The sequence below is a fragment of the Lissotriton helveticus genome, chromosome 10 (assembly GCF_964261635.1).
Source record: "Lissotriton helveticus chromosome 10, aLisHel1.1, whole genome shotgun sequence".
NCBI lineage: Eukaryota > Metazoa > Chordata > Amphibia > Caudata > Salamandridae > Lissotriton > Lissotriton helveticus.
Window position 1 is genome coordinate 229,556,354 of NC_136071.1, and position 17,575 is coordinate 229,573,928.

At 41.8% G+C, this 17,575-nt stretch overlaps 1 protein-coding gene across 1 annotated transcript in view; it reads right to left on the reverse strand.

The window, feature by feature from the left end:
- MYO15A (myosin XVA) overlaps positions 1 to 17,575 on the reverse strand; it is a 1,426,381-nt gene that overhangs the window by 762,853 nt on the left and 645,953 nt on the right. Inside the window, exons 31-32 of the mRNA XM_078662701.1 lie at positions 9,265 to 9,456; positions 4,990 to 5,102 (exon numbers count right to left, since the gene is read on the reverse strand). Coding sequence (XP_078518827.1) covers positions 4,990 to 5,102; positions 9,265 to 9,456 — 305 coding nt within the window. The remainder of the gene's footprint in view (positions 1 to 4,989; positions 5,103 to 9,264; positions 9,457 to 17,575) is intronic.

Below are 17,575 nucleotides of genomic sequence, written 5' to 3' on the forward strand. Positions count from 1 at the left end.
GGTAAACGCACACGAACCTGAAGTATGTAAACCGTTTGGTGTTGGAATTAATTTGCAGGTACTCAAAGGGTTTACATTGCAGTTCAGGGGTTTCTGTAAGGTTGTGATGGATGATTACTAAATGCTGTGTTTTGCTGGGAAGAGATCATCATGTTTCGGTTAAAATACAGATTTACTGTATAACCTTGGTCAGGACCACTAACACACGTTCATAGAACATTCTCCAATTACCACAGCTATTATGTACTGCAATATTATAGTTTACAAACACACCATGTGACACCATGTCAACCTTGTTAGTAAAATTGTTAACATATCTTGTTCACTGTACTTATTTCTACCAAAATAAATCCAACCCACATCTTGGTGTTCCTCCCTTCCCAATATACTTTTCAATCTTCTTTCAAGGAGTTTCAACATCTTTCTGGGGTCAGATTTATGATTTCTATTTTGAATATAACTTCTCAGTCAGCTCTGATGTTCTCAGACTGTGTTGGACGATTGAACAGCCCAAGCTATGACATCTTACTGGTGCCTGCAAGCCAGATAGGGTAGGATGTATACACTTTATTTCTGGTGTGCTGCAGGATAGACTAAAAGTGCTGCCAACACAAGGACATCACCCAAAGGCAAGACTGGACAAGATGCCAGAATACCAACCTCTCCCTGGTAGAGAGAAGACACAACAGGTAATTAATGGCATGCAGAGTCACTACATTTTGTCATGGCAAAGTTGAGTCCAACACCTCAGGACTGTTCTAGGATGCTGGATCCTAAATCAATGCCACAAAAGTGAAAATGAAGAGGGTACCAGGTTAGCAAGGTTGCTTGTTTTAAGGAGGGGAATTGCATGTGATAAACTTGACAATGGTTAGAATCAGCCATTTCCTCTGTATTAGTCAATCCCTCAGTAATGGTGAAACCAGCCATAATACTAGAGAGAGAGAGAGAGAGACATGTTCAACTGTCTGGTACCAAGAGCACTGAATGTTCTCTTTATACAATAGCACACACACTCTTCACTTGTGTTTCCAGTGCAGCAGGGTGTATAAATAGTTAATGGAAAGCAAGAATGCCAAAACCAGGCAGAAATGAAAGTATACTAACTACCAGCTGGTTTGGGAAGCATTTCTCAGTTATGTGGAAACACAAGTTTTCCCTGAAGAAGACGAAGCAAGGGACCCAATACTTCCAAACAACCTATGGAATTTCAATTATTTTTTTCAGATTTACCACCTTTGCTGAACTACCTTCGTGACTGAACATTTAGAGTTAGTATTGTGAAAGACAGAATAACATGCAAAATTGTGGCCCTTACTCTCTGCCAACACATTGAAAGGGGTCACACTATGAACAACGATATGGCCACCTCTGTGATCTGGGTATACCCTTTCTTGGGCCCTTTTTGGGCTGAAAAAGTTAAACAAGAACAGGGCAAGTATAAAAAATATATACCTATCCAACATTCTCTACGCTTACTGCGTTAAAAATGGGGATTCCAAGCCTATTCATGTGCTGAAAAACACAAAGAGCTCTATTTGAGCAGAGCTGCATTCCTACCATTGAAATGCTGGTTTATGGACTATAGAAGATCGTTTGAATATAGAATTTGAGCAGTCGCGGTCGGTAGGGGAGTACCTGCCGGGGCGGTGACGTGGGGAGGGGAAGGGGCATGGTGGGGGATAGTAATGTATGGATAATGGAGGTTTGCAGGTAAGTAAACATTTAAATAAATCAAACGAATTTCGTTGCGCGCACTGCATTGCATTTGGGGATGCAATGCACGCAACGAAATTCGTTTGATTTATTTAAATGTTTACTTACCTGCAAACCTCCATTATCCATACATTACTAACCCCCACCCTGCCCCTCCCCCTCCCCATGTCACCGCCCCGGCAGGTACTCCCCTACCGACCGCGGCTAAATTTGAGTACGTACTGATGGTATGTTCTATGTATTGCTGTTGAAAAAAACAGGGGTTCCCAGTCTGACAACTGGAAATTATTTTAGTAAGTGAATCTATGAAAGATCCAATGCTGGAGAAAGGTAGAAGTTCCCTTGGTACAGAATGTTTGAGGCATTCTGACTATTGGATGTACAGTGTGAGTGACTGCTGATTTGCCTTTAATTCTTTTTCACTAACTGAGGCATAGCCACAAAACTAAAGCACATGTTGAAATATTTCATTAGTTTATTCCAATGACTGATCCTTCATAGATGCCAGATATTTGCACAAGAGTTAAGGAGAGAAGTTCACCAACTATGCAAAAAATATTCAGCTCTGGTGGATTTAAGTTAGCAACAAATAAAGTAAGAAGATATGATTAAAGGCGGTTATTCTAAATCAACTCATATTGGTCCCCAGCTGCAGGTTAGGCTTCTTGCTCTCTATGCCTCTTTTTCTTTAAGTTGTATTCACCATGATGCCTGAAAATGTCCCAGTTTAGGACATCTCACATATGCCTATCTCAGAAGTCGTGCTACAGAAAGGTAAACTACTTTCTAATTCAGCACCACCACTAAGGCAGGAATAAGTATAGAATAACCAACAAGCAGTCCATAGGAGATCTCCATTACAGAACCAAAGAAAGGAGCAGTGTGTCTTAGATAAACATTGGGCTTGACCAGTTATTTGGTGTGCAGTCATAATATCGAGTCTTTTATTTCGACTGGACAGAATATCGAGGAAAAAATATAGAATGGACATAATATCGACAAGACATAATATAGACAACAAAAATATCGACTACATTTTTTTTACATCGAATAGAATGGACATAATATCGAATCAAAAATATATAATGGACATAATATCGACTAGACATAATATAGACAACAAAAATATCGAATTTAAGGTAAGTTAATAATATTTTTAATTTTTTGTGTAATATTATTCTGTAGCGGGTTGTGGGTTTATAGGGGAATAGGGTGGGAAGTAATTTAATTATAATTAATTAAATATGTTAATTTATGTATTGATATTTATTTAGAATTAATTGTTAAATAATTATTAATTGGTAATTAATTAAAATATAATTGGTAATTAATTATAATTGATTAATTTATAAATATGTTAATTTTATTAAATTATTTTCTGTAGCGGGTGGTGGGTTTATAGGGGAATAGGGTGGGAAGTAATTTAAATTTAATTAATTATATATGTAAATTAATAATAATTGTTAATTAATTATTAGTTGGTAAATAATTAAAATATAATTGGTAATTATAAATATTTAAAGAATAAATAAATAATAATTAGTAAATTTATTTCTGTAGTGGGTTGTGAGTTTATAGGGGGATAGGGTGGGGAGTGATTTAATAATAACTAAGTAAATATGTTAACTAATTAAATTTGTTAATTAATTAATAATTGACCATTACATAAAATTTACTTCGTAAATAAAAGTAATTGGTTTTGGAAATTAAATTTAAGTTTTGGGTTTTTGGGTAAAGGGGTATTTTTAGGGTTCAGGGTCAGTTTGGGGTTTTTGGGTAAAGGGGTATTTTTAGGGTTCAGGGTCAGTTTTGGGTTTTTGGCTAAAGGGGTATTTTTAGGGTTCAGGGTCAGTTTTTAGTTTTTGGGTAAAGGGGTATTTTTAGTGTTCAGGGTCAGTTTTTAGTTTTTGGGTAAAGGGGTATTTTTAGGGTTCAGGTCAGTTTATAGTTTTTGGGTAAAGGGGTATTTTTAGTGTTCAGGGTCAGTTTTTAGTTTTTGGGTAAAGGGGTATTTTTAGGGTTCAGGGTCAGTTTTTAGTGTTTGGGTAAAGGGGTATTTTTAGGGTTCAGGGTCAGTTTTTAGTTTTTGGGTAAAGGGGTATTTTTAGGGTTCAGGGTCAGTTTTTAGTTTTTGGGTAAAGGGGTATTTTTAGGGTTCAGGGTCAGTTTTTAGTTTTTGGGTAAAGGGGTATTTTTAGGGTTCAGGGTCAGTTTTCAGTTTTTGGGTAAAGGGGTATTTTTAGGGTTCAGGGTCAGTTTTTAGTTGTTGGGTAAAGGGGTATTTTTAGGGTTCAGGGTCAGTTTTTAGTTTTTGGATAAAGGGGTATTTTTAGGGTTCAGGGTCAGTTTTTAGTTTTTGGGTAAAGGGGCATTTTTTGGGTTCAGGGTCAGTTTTGGGTTTTTGGGGTCCAGGGGTACAGTGTAAAAATAAAGTAAAATTAAATTTAAATTTAAATTAAATTAATTTAATGAAATGAAATTAAATTAAATTATAATATATTAATATGTTTATTTAATAATATGTTTTTATATATATATATATATATGTATTATTTTTGGTGATATAATTTTTTAATTTATATTAATTATTTATTAATATTACATTTATTTAATAATTATTTCTAAGTTTATATTAAATATATTTATATATATTATTTTTAACTTAATTTTAAGACATTTAAAAAAAATCGATATTTTGACAGTCTATATTTTTGTAAGTCGATATTTTGGAGTCGATATTTTAGTACTTACCTGTTTGAAGATAGGCAGTCGATATTTTGTCCCTCGATATTTTAACCTCGATATTTTGGTATCTCGATATTTTTGGGGTCGATATTATGTCAGTGATCCCAGTTATTTACTTAAAGTGTGTTTCCATAGTCTCACAAATTACAAAGCAGATGTCAAGAAAAGGTACTGTTAGATTCTCTTTCACACTCACAGCTGCAAATATCGGAACAGCATAGTATATTAGAACATCCCTTGAAATATTGGTAGCCTCAAAGCCGCCCCTGAGGAAGTTCTCACCACAAACATTAATCACAAAAATGACATTAAAACATAGAAAAAACCAGGAAAATAATGGCACACAGGTGTATTCTGGGACAATAGGCCACATATTCGGCACTTGAAATACTTTTACTAAAATTGGGCTAGGAATGCCAGCGAGGATATATTGGTTCAGGCTCAGGTATCTTCTAAGCAAAATACCCCAAAGCCAGTTTAAGTAGTATATCGAATGGACCCATCTTGATTTGCTGCGCTCATACTCACCATGACTAAAGTAGCCTTCAGAATCCGGCACATTTGTGGGGGGCAAAAGAGGGGCCTTGGTTGATGGTGGAGGAGGAACTTCATCATCTGTGGCAGAGATATTACCGTGAACACTGAAAAGGAAAGGAGGATGAAAAGAAAAATTACACACTAAGAGATTAATTATTTAAAATACAGAGTCTTGGGGAAGAAAAGGCAGCCTTTAGCAACACCAAACAGAGCATGTTTGGTAACGAAATAAAGCACAAAAAAGTCGACAAAATCAATTTCAAATGCCCTTCAGACAGATTGCAAAACCTCCTACAATACTTCAAGTTCAGCATTATTTGTGATTTACTGTTGGCCTTCTTTTTTTTTTGAAGCAGGAATTACGGGTGACCAAATAAATTCAACCGTGTGCAGCTAAAGTATGTTTTACTAATTAAGTTTAAAGAAAGCATGGCCGAATTTCTGAAAATGTAATCTGCACATTTATCACAGGATTTCCTACAAAGGTCCAGTAAAAGATTATCTGAGTTCCTTCTTAGCTATGTATGTATGTATGTATGTATTTATGTATGTATGTGTGTATGTATTTATGCATATGGTATTTAGAGCACAAACTTAGTCACATGGCAATAGAGAGCTGAACAGGGTCAAAGGCAAAGCACAAAAATGTGTGACAGGTGGATTAGCTGGTTTCTAAAAGCAAATGTGGACTGTTACTGCAATATGATGTAGTGTTCTTTGAAGAGGTGTGTCCACAGCTCTTCCTTAAATTGGAGAAGAGCTGTGGTAGTACAGGTGGATTATTAAATGGTGTTCCAGATCCTAGGTGCATTGATGGAGAAGGCCTGTTGCCTTTTTTTTTTTCTTTTTTGGACTTTGTCTCCAGTCAGATGATATGCTGGCTGCAGTTGTGGAGACATCCACCAGAGGTAGTGAGACTATCAGCCAGATGGGCACAGGTGACGGTCGTACTGGCTCTGTAGATGATATAGCTGGTTCTGAAAATGGTGCTGGCCGGCAAAGAGAGCCAGTGGAGCTCCATCAGTATGGGGGAGATAGGGTCATTCTTATTCATACTCTTGATGAGGCATCAAGAGTATGCCTCATCAAGTATGGATCCCCTTAGACAGTGGCAGTGTGGAGTCTGAAAGACTAGAGCAGTGCTTATGGCATGGGATGTCTTCTATAATGAGTATGAAAGTTTGCCATACGGTTTCCACACATCAACCATACACGACTTACCTTCAAGAAGAGCATCCTTCCAAGACTGATAAACAATGTAAGTGAAATTCTAATTTCACATCATGCTTCTGTAGCTTTGTTTTTATATATGCGATGGCATGGGACAAAAGGGTTGAAAAGGGTCTACTGTCTGTCGGCAGGTCTCCTGAGGGCCACAACAGCGGTCGGCGGTCCGACCGCACAGCATTGTCATGATGCCCTAGATTCCAATTAACAGACTGATTCTGTTTGCTTTATTGAGTAAGGGTATAAAAAGGTGATTTCTTTCTATCTTTTTCTTCAGAGCAGATGGGGGAAAGTCCTTAACCCTTTCCATGCTGATGATGGAACCGCTCCGTCATCAGCTGTGGTTGGGCTGTGCTGATGACGGAGCGGTTCTGTCATGGCCCCGCCGCCGCGCCTGCGCGGCGCGTTCTATTGAGCGGGCGGGGCCATGACGGAACCGCTCCGTCACGAGCACAGTTCAACCGCGGCTGGTGACGGAGCGGTTCCGTCACCAGCATGCGGCCGCCGCGCAGCCGCCCCGCCCACTTAGCGCTGCGGCGGAATAGCCGCCGCAGCGATGCGGTTAATGGGGGGGGTGTCACAAGTTCAGGCCAACTGCCATGGAGCAATTCACTAGGGGCTCACAAGTAAATGAAATGTGCCAATTGGGTGTAAGCCAGTTTTACCAGGCTTTTAAAGAGTGAGGACAAGCACTTCAGCAACGATAAGCAGTGGTAAAGGGCATGGAGTGCTAAAGCCAACAAAAACGAAATTCTGAAAAACAAGATGGGTGAAAGCAAAAAGTAGGGGGGGGGGGACTGCAGAGTGCCAAGTCTAATTCTCGAGCTGAGGAGCATGGATCATGGCCAGTTTCGGTATGTTCTGTTACCACATCATACTCAATTTTTATTATTGACAGACAGCACATACTACCGCATCTGGCACAGTTGGTTTAATTATATCATAACGAGTTAGCATGGCAAGGCCAGTTGCCATTATGTCATTATCAGTTCTCATAACGTCAAATAAGCATATTATAACCAGTATTCATTATGTATATTTTGCATATTATCTAGTTTCAATTAGGCCTAGTTAACAGATTTCAGGGCTGTTATTCAATCCCTCATCCTTTCACACATTGATAAAGGTAAGTCTCTACTTGTCGGGCTACTAGCAACTCTACACATGGCACACCAACTTGTCTCTAATGAAAAATGTCAGAAAATATATCCCTATCCTTCAACAACTACACTGGCTGCCTCAAAAGACAGCGTTAATCCAAACCACCAACCAAGCCTTCTCCTGCCTGCCCCCAGACTTTGAAAGTCCATCCCTGATGTTTTCAGAATGAACTCAAATCTCCTTTGGTTTGAGAAAGACCTCAAGAATCACCTCTCCATTTTCTGGTCTAATCTTCCATCTCTTCGGATCAACTGAATTGCTCTTGTTTAATCCTATGTTTCACTTTCCTAGTCCCATGTTAATTTCTTCATGCAAATTGTAGCTCCAACATGCTCTTTGTAAAGAACTTCACTGCCCTTACGGCTATGTCCACACTATATAAATATCTAAAAGTAATAAGTAAATAAATACATTATGACAAACTAGAACATCCATGTAATTTTTATTTGTTCAATATTCCTGTATACAGAGGAAGCAAATCATGACAAGTTGCCACTGTGGCCAGTTTCTATTTTTAGAGGCACATCATGGCCTGTATACATTCTCCATTATGTCCAGTTATCATACCAAGTACACTTAGTTTGCATTAGACTTGGCATATTGCTGCGTGTTGCGTGTGTTGAGCTTTGTTGTTGTGTCTTGGTAATGGTTGTGCCTGGAGAACATAAGTGGTTGTTGTTGTTTGTACACCCCTTGTCTTGTTGCTTTTTTGAAAGAGGTGTGTTGTGTGTTAAGTTATGTATACTGTAAGAAGAGAAGTGTAACCTCTCCTGGTGTTTTACCATGATCATTCAGAGCAAGGGAACCATTAGTTTCACTTTTAGAAGGTGTGGTGGGAGGGTGTTTCATGTGCCCCCGGTGCTAGCAGTTGTGGCTACAGCAGAAAAAGAAAGGAAGCCATTACCAGGTAAGGTTTGTGTAGCTACCATTTTACTCTAAGGGCCTGATTATGATATCAGTAGGACCACAAATGACAGGCCATTGGTGGAGATCCCATCAACAGACAGCCTTTCATTTCTTACCCCAGGATTACAATACCGGCAGTCTGATCACAAGCTGTCAGAGGGAAGACCGTCACCTCTGCCAGGGTCTCAGATCGCGACAGGGCGGCAGTTAGATTCGTAGTCCTGACAGGAGGAGGTGCCAAGCAGGCACCAACATCGGGATTACGATTCCCCCTTTCCCCAAGCAGGCACCAACATCGGGATTACGATTCCCCCTTTCCGACAGCCTTTTCATGGTGGAAAAAGGCTGTCAGAAAGGGACTTTGGGGGCCCTAGACAGGGCCCCATCCCTCGTGGCCCACTGCAGAGTAGCCCTGGGGGCACATGTAGTAACCCCACGCACATCTATGCAACGTGTACCATGCACCACATGTTGCATGGCACACGGTTTATGGATGTGCACAAAGTGCTCTTTAACACTGCGGCTTGGGCTGCAGCCCTTTTTCCAGGGCCTCAGCTCAAGCTGCAGTGTTAAAGAGCACTTTCCGACTGCCAGCTCAGCAGTCGCAACATAATTCGGCAGCTGGACTGTCTACTGTCTGTCGGCAGGTCTCCTGAGGGCCACAACAGCGGTCGGCGGTCCGACCGCACAGCATTGTCATGATGCCCTAGATTCCAATTAACAGACTGATTTGCATACAAATATCTCTCACAACACATTTCATGATTCAACTTATCTAATTCGAGACCTTTTCCACAGCAAAATCTTTTTGCAATTTTCACTATTGCATAATTTCTTACATTTTGCACTTTTGGGACCTATATTAAGATGGATATGAAAGACTATATGGTGAGGCACCATATTGATTATGTGACACAGCAGTACTGTTTGACAGATTCTGTGACCCTGGCAGTGCACAGTATGTATACCTACACATTGGTGTTGTTTTGATTCTTGCTCGTTCCCTCAGAGGCAATAATGAAGTAAGACTTCTGCTTTGGGAAGTCCCTCAGAAGCTCCAGGTCAGAGATTAAATCCAAGACGTAATCGTGTCCAGCAAGCTCCGCCCACTGATTGCCGTCCTTCATGGAAACAGACCAGCCTCGCCAGTCGTTAGGGATCCCTCTGAATGAGTAAAAAAAGACAAACTTTCAGCTGGACAATTTACAGTGAACTTGGTCTAAGGAACCCAGAAGAGTGATCAATCTGATTCTAGGGTCAAAACATAAAGACAAATGTGAATCTCCTTTAAATTGGTGACTTTGCTGAGGTGCTTCATCTGAGACATCGCTGTCACTGAGTGACGTAGCACTCAATCCTAATGAGCAAGATACTACCTTCAATGAAATCTGAGAATCTTTGATGAGTTTTGCAATGCCAAAGAACTAATACCAACATTAAAAACAACAATGAAACAGTCAGCCATGGTTAATCAGACAGAACATTAAATTTGGTCTGCCAGGCATTCTCTGACTGATTACTCAGGCATTATAATCTACTATCGAAGTGCTTTTGCAGCCAATGATAGTGGTTTTTACACCATTCATGCATCTTAAGCCAACACAATATTATTCACATTTTTTCCTACTCATAGGGCCCAGTTACAAGTGCCCAGCAATAAGTCATGGTAATATTGCACGTGGTATTGCAAGGCAGTATTAGCATTCCTGGACAGGGTGATTTCGACATTTTGCACCTGGAATAGAAATACAATTGAGAAGTGGTATTATCACGGTGTTTTCTAAATATTTTTCTGAATTCCAGCCCATTGTCTGGGCATATTTCCCCCAGTTCTTTGCATATGGGTATGTGTCCGGAAATACCAGGACACTTGAAAGCCAACTTCCGGTAAAGATTTTATAATTGCAATTTAACATAGAGATAGGCCTGTAGGATTCACAGTGTTTAGGGTCTTTCCCTGGTTTTAATATAATACAGATAGTAGCCTCACTCCATGATTTAGGAGGTGCTTGTCCATTTATAAATATATCATTAAACAGTTTAGTGAGTTCCGGAACGAGTTCCCCTCTCAGTACCCTATACATTTTGTTAGGCAAGGCATCGGGCCCAGCAGCCTTAGCACTTTTTAGCGCTTTAACTACCTCGTTGACTTCAAATTCGGTAAACTCTGCATTTATTTCTTCTTTTTGCCCTTCAAACAGAGTTTGCTTAACCCATTTACTGAGATATTCTTGGGTTAAGGCCTCGCTGTTATTTGTATCTTCTTTATATAGCTCTGAGAAGAAATCAAAGAAGGCTTTTTTAATGTCCGCTTCTTCTATAAGAGGTTGACTACTATTCACCTTTTGGATGCTTGAAATCTTATTCCTATTAAGGTCAATCTTTGTTTTCCAAGCGAAAAGCTTACCACACCCCTCCCCATATTGATAATGAGCCAGTTTACTGGCCTCCCATTTCTTCTTGATTCGGGTATCTAATATATTTACTATATTATTTTTTGCCTTGATTAGCTCCCTCTTAGCTGTTTCCCCCTTTTCATCTGCTGTTTCCTCACTGACATTATTTTCCAATCTGTGGACTTCACCCTCTAAGCTCTCTATTTCCTCCTTGTTTAGTTTGTTTCTATAGGCCGTTAAGCTAATCAGTTTTCCCCTGAGTACAGCCTTCTAGGCCTCCCATCTGACCTGACCGGAGGTCTGTTCCAAATTTAAGTGGAAGTATGATGTAGTTTCCTCCCTAAGAACCTTTATTATTTTATCATCTAGAAGTAATGCCTTATCTAGAGTTCACCTTGACTGGATACGATGATTATGAAATTCAATCTCCAATAATACTGCGGAGTGATCTGATAGGTGTTCGGGTAGATGTCTGACCTTTTTTACTTCCCCTAATATTGAATTGTCAATTAAAAAGTAGTCAATTCTAGACGAATGTCCCAATTTTTTGTTTTTAAACGTAAACAAGTGATTTTTTTCACCCTTCCTTCTCAATACATCTATTAGGCCTAGGTCCTCTAGGTAAGTCTTAAGCCATCTCCTCATTTTAGGCAGAGTGGGTATTTTTTTGGAGGGCTCCTATCTAGTACGGGATCAAGCAGTATGTTAAAATCACCACCAAGGATAATGGGCCCGTCATATCTAAAAGGTGTACATATAATGCCTGTAAAGCTGAGGGGTCACCAATATTAGGTCCATAGTACCCCGCTATCACTAATAATCCACCACCTTTTTATGTCAGTTTTGTAAGAATCTATAATTACTTTTGCTGATTTTTAAAATATAATAATTACCCCCTTAACCCCTTCCATGCTCATGACGAGCTCAGCTCGTCATGCAGCACAGTGCTCGTGTGCTCATGACGAGCTGAGCTCATCATGACCACACCCGTTTTTATTGCTGTCCAGCACAGGAGAAGAATAGCATCAGCAGCGATGGTGTTAACACAGTATGTTTTTTCAGTACAAATATAAAGATCTACCCAGCGTTTGGTTTTCATTAAATCCTCCCATTTGGATTTCAAGAGATGGGTTTCTTGAAGGATTATTATTTCCCAGTCTTTATATTTAAGGTAGTCTAGAATCCTTTGCCTTCTTGCTCTGACTCTCAAGCCATTCACATTCCATGAGAGAATTTTAATTCCCATAATCTAAAAAAATGAGTTCACTTTTTCCTTTAACTTCCGTGATTAGGACAAGGTTTTTTTTGGTTTTTTCTCCATAATGCTCCCACACCATGTGTGCAATATTTTATACAGAACCCGTGCCCCCCCCCACCCCCAGTCTCACCCCTCCCATAGAGAACCCTCCCTTTATTCATTGGCAGGTCTATCCTGCCTATTCGAGATCCCTACTCTATGGGCATTTTACATTCAAACTGTATGTGCCTTTATCATACCTAATAGTGCCTCTACCTCCTGCGGTTCCTTCAAATTTATACATATGGTTGTCCCACATGATCCTCAGCATTGCTGGGAATTTCATTTGCACATTTGCAGCCAAGGACTTTAATTCCTGCAAGTATTGGCCTAGCTGCCATTGGCGGGCTTGTGTGGTCTTTGATATGTCCGATCTTATTCGGAATGACCATTCATTCTTTTTATAATATCCTGCACCTAATGCCTCTTTTAGAATTCTTTCTTTGAATGCATAAGTCTTGAAATTAACTAAAATCTTCCTGGGGTTCGCCCTATTTTTGTTTTTCGCGAAAGGATCTCTATGAACCCATTGTATGTCATCAGAGAGTTCATCAGTTTTGATCCAAGGGAATAATTTTTGCGGGAGGTGTATCACAAAATGTTTTATGTCACCTGCCTTGACCTTCTGGAATATTCAAGAGTCTCAAGTTATTCCGTCTAGCCTGATTTTCTAAAGACTCGATTTTCCCTCTTAATTCCTTTTCGCTGGATTGCAGGGCCCCTGTGATTTCCCTTGAATTCTGAGTTGATTTTTTCAGATATGGCAAAACTCGATCTCATCTCCGTGATCAGGGTTTCCATTAACTGGCAATCAAAACAAGAGTATGGAGGGTCGAGGGGAATGTTTTACGACCTGTCTGCTCAATCCCCTAATTCCACGATACTTAAACACACAAAAGAGAGCAGATCAGGTCCAAAGTTAGTGTATGACTATGCCAGTGACTGTGACACATTAGGATGCAAGTGTGAGCCAGTGCTATTGGTAAATGCAGTTCAAGACACAATGTTGTTGAAAGCAAGGCAAGACAAAGCAAAAGCTAGGACAATTCCCATCAGACCACCCTTTGGATGGAATTCGCATCATGTGGGAGTTTGTGAAACAATCCAGACCGCCTTCGACCAAATAGTGTCGGTGCGGAAATGGATATCAGTGATCTAGCCATGATGTTCATACTAGACTAGTGAAAGTAACAAAAAGGTGTGCAGTGCCCAAATAATAATTAAAATTGGCTACCCAGATTCTGAGGAAATCTTCAACCAGAAATCTACGTGTCAATGATTAAAAACACACCGGGTAGTAAGACTACCCTATGGCGCTATTCAAAACGGTCGACATGTTTCAGCCACAGGGGACAGTGCCCCGGCTTTCTTCAGGACCTAGAGACAAACAATAGCTACTGCGAATATACATGATATAAGATATATCAGTAAAATTTTTTCAATGTACTTAAAAACAAGGTACATATCTACCAGGGACCTTGAACATTTGGTCTGCCCACTGGAGGGAGAGAAGCATATCTTCTTCCCAACTTTGCTTGGCTTCAAATTCGGGGCACCGACGGACAGAGCGGGGCCTCATACTCCCGAGCGGTCGCCGGGTGAGGTGAGGTCGCTCACCCACACAAAGTTGGGAAGAAGATATGCTTCTCTCCCTCCAGTGGGCAGACCAAATGTTCAAGGTCCCTGGTAGATGTGACAGCTAGGTCAGTTGTTCTTTGCATAGACCCGAAGGCCAGGGCACAAAGATTTTGTTTAACAATGAAGCAATCTCATTTGCCTGGGGAGGCGGGTGGGTTGCTTATGACTTTGAGGAGGATATCCCTTAAGAGAACTAGGATTACAGGTAAGTAACTAATCCTTCTCTTCCAGGGGATCCTCATCAATAGTCATAAGCACTGAATAGAATAGCAAGCCCATCTTCCGCCTGTGGGCAAATGAGAGTGAACGACCCAACTTACAACAATAGCAGTAATCAGCTGTTGAACTGATTCCTCAAGGAGGCCTGGCCTACTCGGGTGTCTGCTCTGGTGTCTGAATCGAGACAATAGGGCCTTGTAAATGTATGGACGGACCTCCAAGTTGCCACCTTACAGATCTCAGAGATCAGCACATTATTAAGGAAAGCAGTCATAGCCGCCTTTCCCCTCATGGAAGGGGCTTTTGTGCTAATTGATAAGCTAACTTGATGCATGAAACTATCCATCTGGTAATGGACCGTTTTGTGGCTGGAAAACCTGCTATGATCGACCCATAGTTTTTTTTTTTTTTTTTAAAACCTTTATTGAAGCATTCGAAAGTACTACAAGCACAGGCCTACAACCACAGGGGCCGGCCGTAAACTCAGCAAATCAAGATGGAAATTCACTTAGCAATCAACAACCCCGGCATCAGCTGCGATGCAAGTTACGGCGTATGGTAGAATGCGCTAACGATAGACAGGATAATACAGAGGTTTCGTTTTTTTCTTTTATGAAGAAGTAGTAGTGGCATTACTATAAAAGGCGATTCATAAAGGGGGTGGTGATGGACAGAGTATCTGAATTAAGCAGAACACTCCTACCCAGTCAAAAGATCTGGGCTTGAACCATCACCGTTTTTTAGCTCACTGCACCATCCCAGCTCAGAACCTGGCTACATGCAAATTAGTCTGACCCTGGCCCAGTGCATCATGGGAACAGGGCAGACCAAACTACCAAGCCAATTCTTTACTGGAAAGGAAACAAGCTTACGGGGACCGGTTTCTGGCATTACAGCCGTCTTCGGCCCGTCTTGCTTGAATCCTGATGGTGCAGTGAGCAAGGGACTCACATCTGAGCATACCCTTCCACACTTGTGGTGGCCAAAACGATTCATAAAGGGGGTGGTGATGGACAGAGTATCTGAATTAAGCAGAACACTCCTACCCAGTCAAAAGATCTGGGCTTGAACCATCACAGTTTTTTAGCTCACTGCACCATCCCAGCTCAGAACCTGGCTACATGCAAATTAGTCTGACCCTGGCCCAGTGCATCATGGGAACAGGGCAGACCAAACTACCAAGCCAATTCTTTACTGGAAAGGAAACAAGTTTACGGGGACCGGTTTCTGGCATTACAGCCGTCTTCGGCCCGTCTTGCTTGAATCCTGATGGTGCAGTGAGCAAGGGACTCACATCTGAGCATACCCTTCCACACTTGTGGTGGCCAAAACGATTCATAAAGGGGGTGGTGATGGACAGAGTATCTGAATTAAGCAGAACACTCCTACCCAGTCAAAAGATCTGGGCTTGAACCATCACCGTTTTTTAGCTCACTGCACCATCCCAGCTCAGAACCTGGCTACATGCAAATTAGTCTGACCCTGGCCCAGTGCATCATGGGAACAGGGCAGACCAAACTACCAAGCCAATTCTTTACTGGAAAGGAAACAAGCTTACGGGGACCAGTTTCTGGCATTACAGCCGTCTTCGGCCCGTCTTGCTTGAATCCTGATGGTGCAGTGAGCAAGGGACTCACATCGGAGCATACCCTTCCACACTTGTGGTGGCCAAAACGATTCATAAAGGGGGTGGTGATGGACAGAGTATCTGAATTAAGCAGAACACTCCTACCCAGTCAAAAGATCTGGGCTTGAACCATCACCGTTTTTTAGCTCACTGCACCATCCCAGCTCAGAACCTGGCTACATGCAAATTAGTCTGACCCTGGCCCAGTGCATCATGGGAACAGGGCAGACCAAACTACCAAGCCAATTCTTTACTGGAAAGGAAACAAGCTTATGGGGACCGGTTTCTGGCATTACAGCCGTCTTTGGCCCGTCTTGCTTGAATCCTGATGGTGCAGTGAGCAAGGGACTCACATCTGAGCATACCCTTCCACACTTGTGGTGGCCAAAACGATTCATAAAGGGGGTGGTGATGGACAGAGTATCTGAATTAAGCAGAACACTCCTACCCAGTCAAAAGATCTGGGCTTGAACCATCACCGTTTTTTAGCTCACTGCACCATCCCAGCTCAGAACCTGGCTACATGCAAATTAGTCTGACCCTGGCCCAGTGCATCATGGGAACAGGGCAGACCAAACTACCAAGCCAATTCTTTACTGGAAAGGAAACAAGCTTACGGGGACCGGTTTCTGGCATTACAGCCGTCTTCGGCCTGTCTTGCTTGAATCCTTATGGTGCAGTGAGCAAGGGACTCACATCTGAGCATACCCTTCCACACTTGTGGTGGCCAAAACGATTCATAAAGGGGGTGGTGATGGACAGAGTATCTGAATTAAGCAGAACACTCCTACCCAGTCAAAAGATCTGGGCTTGAACCATCACCGTTTTTTAGCTCACTGCACCATCCCAGCTCAGAACCTGGCTACATGCAAATTAGTCTGACCCTGGCCCAGTGCATCATGGGAACAGGGCAGACCAAACTACCAAGCCAATTCTTTACCGGAAAGGAAACAAGCTTACGGGGACCGGTTTCTGGCATTACAGCCGTCTTCGGCCCGTCTTGCTTGAATCCTGATGGTGCAGTGAGCAAGGGACTCACATCTGAGCATACCCTTCCACACTTGTGGTGGCCAAAACGATTCATAAAGGGGGTGGTGATGGACAGAGTATCTGAATTAAGCAGAACACTCCTACCCAGTCAAAAAATCTGGGCTTGAACCATCACCGTTTTTTAGCTCACTGCACCATCCCAGCTCAGAACCTGGCTACATGCAAATTAGTCTGACCCTGGCCCAGTGCATCATGGGAACAGGGCAGACCAAACTACCAAGCCAATTCTTTACTGGAAAGGAAACAAGCTTACGGGGACCGGTTTCTGGCATTACAGCCGTCTTCGGCCAGTAAAGAATTGGCTTGGTAATTTGGTCTGCCCTGTTCCCATGATGCACTGGGCCAGGGTCAGACTAGTTTGCATGTAGCCGGGTTCTTAACTGGGATGGTGCAGTGAGCTAAAAAACGGTGATGGATCAAGCCCTGATCTTTTGACTGGGTAGGAGTGTTCTGCTTAATTCGGATACTCTGTCCATCACCACCCCCTGGTATGAATCATTACTATAAAAGGCGTCACACCATATAATAAGGATCAATAAGAGATGGGGGGATGTACCTCGCACTGCAGTCAATACAAGGTAATGAACAATACAGCTGTAGTAACGCAACATCTAGCAGAGGCAGACAAGGAGCATAGGATAATCTATTAGCGAGCGATCCAGCGCGAGTACCATCCAAAAAAAAACACTCTTAGGAGACAGCAAAGTAAAAGCTAGTAGAGACGCCCAGTAGAGTAAGAAGTAACAACAGGATAAACAGCCCACCACCCTGAAAGGAAGAAAAGGAAAAGAAAGGGACCATAGAACAAAACAAACTAAAATAACAAACCCCCCCGTATCCCCCCACCCTGCACCCCTGTAATGGCTACGGCCTACCCCACTAACAGGGTGCCTGTCGCCCCGGAACTTGCCCTAAAGGAAGGAAAGAAAAGCGGAGGAGGAGAGCAAAAAACACACTCCCGGTCTCCCATACCCCCCGCCATCAGCGACCTCCCCAAGACGTATTAACCACTGTTCGAAGCAAAGTATTAGACCCCAACCTGGGGAGGACATCAAC